The sequence below is a fragment of the Macrobrachium nipponense genome, chromosome 22 (genome assembly GCF_015104395.2).
Source record: "Macrobrachium nipponense isolate FS-2020 chromosome 22, ASM1510439v2, whole genome shotgun sequence".
Lineage (NCBI taxonomy): Eukaryota > Metazoa > Arthropoda > Malacostraca > Decapoda > Palaemonidae > Macrobrachium > Macrobrachium nipponense.
In genome coordinates, this window is record NC_087213.1 from 50971738 (window position 1) to 50976014 (window position 4277).

General features: G+C 49.8%; 1 protein-coding gene across 1 annotated transcript; it reads left to right on the forward strand.

The window, feature by feature from the left end:
* Positions 1–3285: 3285 nt before the first annotated feature.
* Positions 3286–3966, forward strand: LOC135198267 (uncharacterized). Its single transcript, XM_064225837.1, has one exon. It carries the CDS (start codon positions 3286–3288, stop codon positions 3964–3966), a length of 681 nt encoding a protein of 226 aa, XP_064081907.1.
* Positions 3967–4277: the final 311 nt, after the last annotated feature.

Genomic DNA, 4277 nt, shown 5'->3' on the forward strand with positions numbered 1-4277 from the left:
TACCACAACAAAGTCTAGGCTTCAGAAAGTTCCTTCTTCGGAAACCAGCCACTCCACTAATGGACTAATAATGGCGTACCTCCCCAGGTATGTTCTGGCATGTTTGAATGGTTTACGACCCACATCAACTGTATTAACTGTCATTAACAGAACCACACGGCATATAGTTTTGACTTCTGACAAACCCCAAACACCATTAATGGGCTAAATACCGGGCTTAATTTCCATTTTAGTGAGAGTCAAAATGCCAGACACAGAATCCGAAAATCAAACTGAGGACCCACAGATCCTCTGCATCCCCCTCTCGCCTTCGAAAACCGCAATAACTCAGACGATAAAGCTGCTGCCATTCTCGTGGCAAAACACTGCTTCATGGTTCCTGCGGGCCAATGTACATTTGTGCATAGCCAAGGTCACGGACAACGCTGCCCGAGGAAGTGTTTACTAAAATTACACCTTGGTTAGATGTGCAGTTGGAAAAGATCAAATACTAAGACCTCTGCTGGAAGCTCACCAAGATCTACTCCATACCCATCCCAGAGAGAGCCCAATGCACCCTGGACCTGATGAACCAGCCCCATGGAGACGCATCACCCAAGGACGCCTGGAACGAACTACGAGGTCTCCTGATGCTGCCAGACTGCGACGAATATAGCAAAAGAAGGGTGATCAGCTTATTGTGAGAAATATTCGTGCAGCACCTTCCTCTGGAGGTGAGGGTGCAAATCATGGAGGCAGACACACTTCCAATGGAGAAATTGATGAACGTCATGCATAAACTCCACGAGGCTACCAAGGCCTCCAAGCAAGCCGCAGCCTGCAGCCTGATAGATGACAAGGTCGAAGAGGGGGATGCACACACAATATACAGAAAAAAGGTGCCGCCACAGCAACAGAGGACGTGGACAAATCCAGCCTGGTGTTATTGCCACCGACGATTCGGGGAAAATGCCAGAAACTGCAGAGCTCTCTGTGCATTCCCAAATAAGGCAGAGGGCGGCCACCCATAACAGTAGTGGCCACAAACAGCAGGGAATCCCAACCAGTGGGATTATTCATCCATGACGCAATCTCGGGGCACCAAATGCTGGTAGACACGGGTGCCATGCAGTCTGTCTTTCCACTATCAACAGAGGACCACAACTGCCTGCCCAACGCCATGGCCTCACTCCGCTGCTACAGAACCCAGACCCGCAGAATTTCCATTCTGGGTCATAAGTATGAATGGCCCTTCGTCATCGTGGACATCAGGTTCCCTCTACTGGGCGCCGATTTCCTGGCACAACACAGCCTGCTGGTGGACATCGGCCATAAACGCCTTCTAGACACTGAAACCTGCCACTCCCGCCTGCTTGCTGCTGGCCCAGGAATGCCCTCTTTATGTGCTGCTGCTTCATCCAAATACAGCACCTTCCTACACGAATTCCCAAGCATCTTCAAGCCGGAGCTACGCCAGGTGTTGAGAATACACGCCAAGCATGGCATCTACCACCACATCACCACCTCGGGCCCACCGACACATGCCAAGTTTCGCCGCCTGCTGCCCAAGAAGCTCCAGGATGCTAAACAAGCATTTGCAGAAATATAGAGAATGGGTATTTGCAAGAAGGCATCAAGCCCATGGCCATCCCCCCTTCACATGGTGAAGAGGCCAGACAGTTCCTGGATGCCCTGTGGGGACTATTGTTGATTGAACCTGGTGCAATGCCTAACCATTACCCCCTGCCAAACATGCAGGACCTGACAGGATCCCTATACAGAGCCATAATATTTACTAAAATGGATCTTTGTAAATCTTATTTTCAGGTGCTAGTAAATCCCGATGACATTCCGAAGACAGCCATCATCACGCCGTTCAGAACATACACCTTCTCCTACTCCACCTCCAGCCTCAGGAATGCTGGGGCCACATTCCAACAACGGATGGACAGCATCCTTGGGGACCTACCTTTCTGCGTCTGCTATGTGGCAGATTTGACAAATGTTCCTTCGGCGTAGAGAATGTGGACTTCCCGGAACAGTGTTTGTCCCATGACCTCCAAGGTAGAGGCAGTAAACAACTTAACTATACCAAAGACGATGAAGTCCCTGCAGGAGTTCCTCGACATGGTCAACTACTACCAACGATTCGTGCCAGACATCGCATATATCATGTATCCCCTAACCAAGGTACTGAAGGGGAAACCGAAGACGCTGACGTGGCAAACGCAGCAGCAGAGGGCACTCAAGCAGACGAAGGTAGCCAGAGCCAGAGCCACCATCCTAGCCTACCAGGACTCCACCGGCCCCCTTATACTTACCACCGATGCCAGCAACGTTGCTTGTGGAGCCGTACTGAAGCAGATAGTGGACAGGTCCCCCCCACCTTCTCGCCTTTTTCAGCCACAAGTTGAAGCCACCTTAGACCTGCTACAGTGCATTCAACAGGGAACTGCTGGCAATGTATCAGGCCATGCGGCACTTCAAATAACTCCTAGACGGCAGCCCCTTCACCATCCTGATAGACCACAAGCCTTTGGTACATGCTTTTACAAAAGTGGGGGATACGTGGTCGGCAAGACAGCAATGGCACTTGGCCGCTATATCCGAATTCGGGTGCACCATCAGCTACGTCCCTGGGAAGAAGAACCCAGTAAATGATACCCTGTCAAGAATTGAATTAAATTTAGTCCACCTGGGCATCGATTACGAGAACCTGGCGAAGGAACAAGCCACAGACCCTGAAACGCCAGCCTACTGCACAACACTCACTGCACTGAAGTGGAGGGATGTCCCAGTAGGAGAGCAGGGATCGACACTTCTCTGTGACACAAGCACAGGCCATAGGTATTCTACATCATCCAGAGACTCTCCCATCCAACAGGAGGTACAACAACGCACTTGATGACCGAGAAGTTCAAGTGGCACAGAAGAAAAAAGGAGGTGCAGAAATGGGCACAGAACTGGATACCATCCAGACAAACAAGATCACCCAGCACACAGAATCAGGCATCGAAGACTTCCCTCAACCATGAAGGTTCGGGCACATTCACGTGGACGTCGTAGGACCTCTGCCACAATCAGGGGGCCACCAGTTACCTCCTTACAGTCATAGACAGGTCTACAAGATGGCTGGAAGCAACACTGATGGCAGAAGCATCTACAAGCACCTGCTCTGAAGCCCTACTATCAAGTTGGATAAGCTGTTTCGGTGTGCCGGACAACATCACTATGGATAGGGGCTCAGCATTCCTGTCAGAACTCTGGGTCTCCTTGGCATGCCTGATGGGGACAACACTCCACAACATGACAGCATACAACCCTGCAGCCAACGGAATGTTGGAAAAGGGCCACCATTCGTTAAAAGTGGCACTGATGGCATGGTGTACCGATAAAAACTGGAAGGCACAGCTACCCTGGGTCCTGCTTGGACTTCGAACGGTACTAAAAGCAAACAGCAAAGAATCCCCTGCCGAAAAAGTCTATGGGGAAGCACTGGCAGTACTGGGTAAATTCTTCCCCACGGAACCAGATGACCAAGATACGCCCCTCAGAAGACTAAGAGAAATAGCAAAGGAATTCGTGCCCTGCTGGAAGACTTTCACAGACAGGACACAGGACTACACACCAGAAGGCCTAGAAACCTGCAAACACATCTTCCTGAGGGATGATGCCCGCCACCCACCCCTGTCCATACCATACAGAGGCCCATACCATGTCATCACAAGAAACTCCAAGGCCTACCTCGTCGACATCCATGGGCAGGAAAACTGGGTATCCGTCGACAGAGTAAAGCTAGCTTTGCTAATGGACAAAGAAACCCGGGAAGAGATTGGCAGTTGTCCGAGAATTCCTCCACGAAACAAGACCTCAAGTGAAGGAACCAATGTCCCGAGGTGTAGTCAAGGTTGTCCCAGGGGCCGGACGAAAGACATCCCAGTAGGCCCACCGGATGACCCAACAGTCGAGACCACCCAACAACCTTAGATATCAAGAACTCGGGGACGGCTCCTGATACCAACAAGATATTGTGATTAACTGTACAAATCTTCCAATTATTAATTATGCATTAATTAATTATTCATTATTAATCATTAATAATGGTCTTGGGGGAGTACTTGTAAAGACCTTCTTTACCCACTAATCATGATCTTGTATCTCATCTAGATTGTAAAGACCTGTGTCAAGACCTTCGTTACCCACTAATCACAATCCTGCATCTCGTCTAGCTAAGCAGCAAAAGTCACATTGTTTGTATGTAGAATTCCCTGACCTTTCCACCAATATGTAATTCTTCA

Bases quoted from the DNA above. Each gene is read 5' to 3' on its own strand.
- LOC135198267 (XM_064225837.1), top strand. From the start codon at position 3,286: ATGACAGCATACAACCCTGCAGCCAACGGAATGTTGGAAAAGGGCCAC.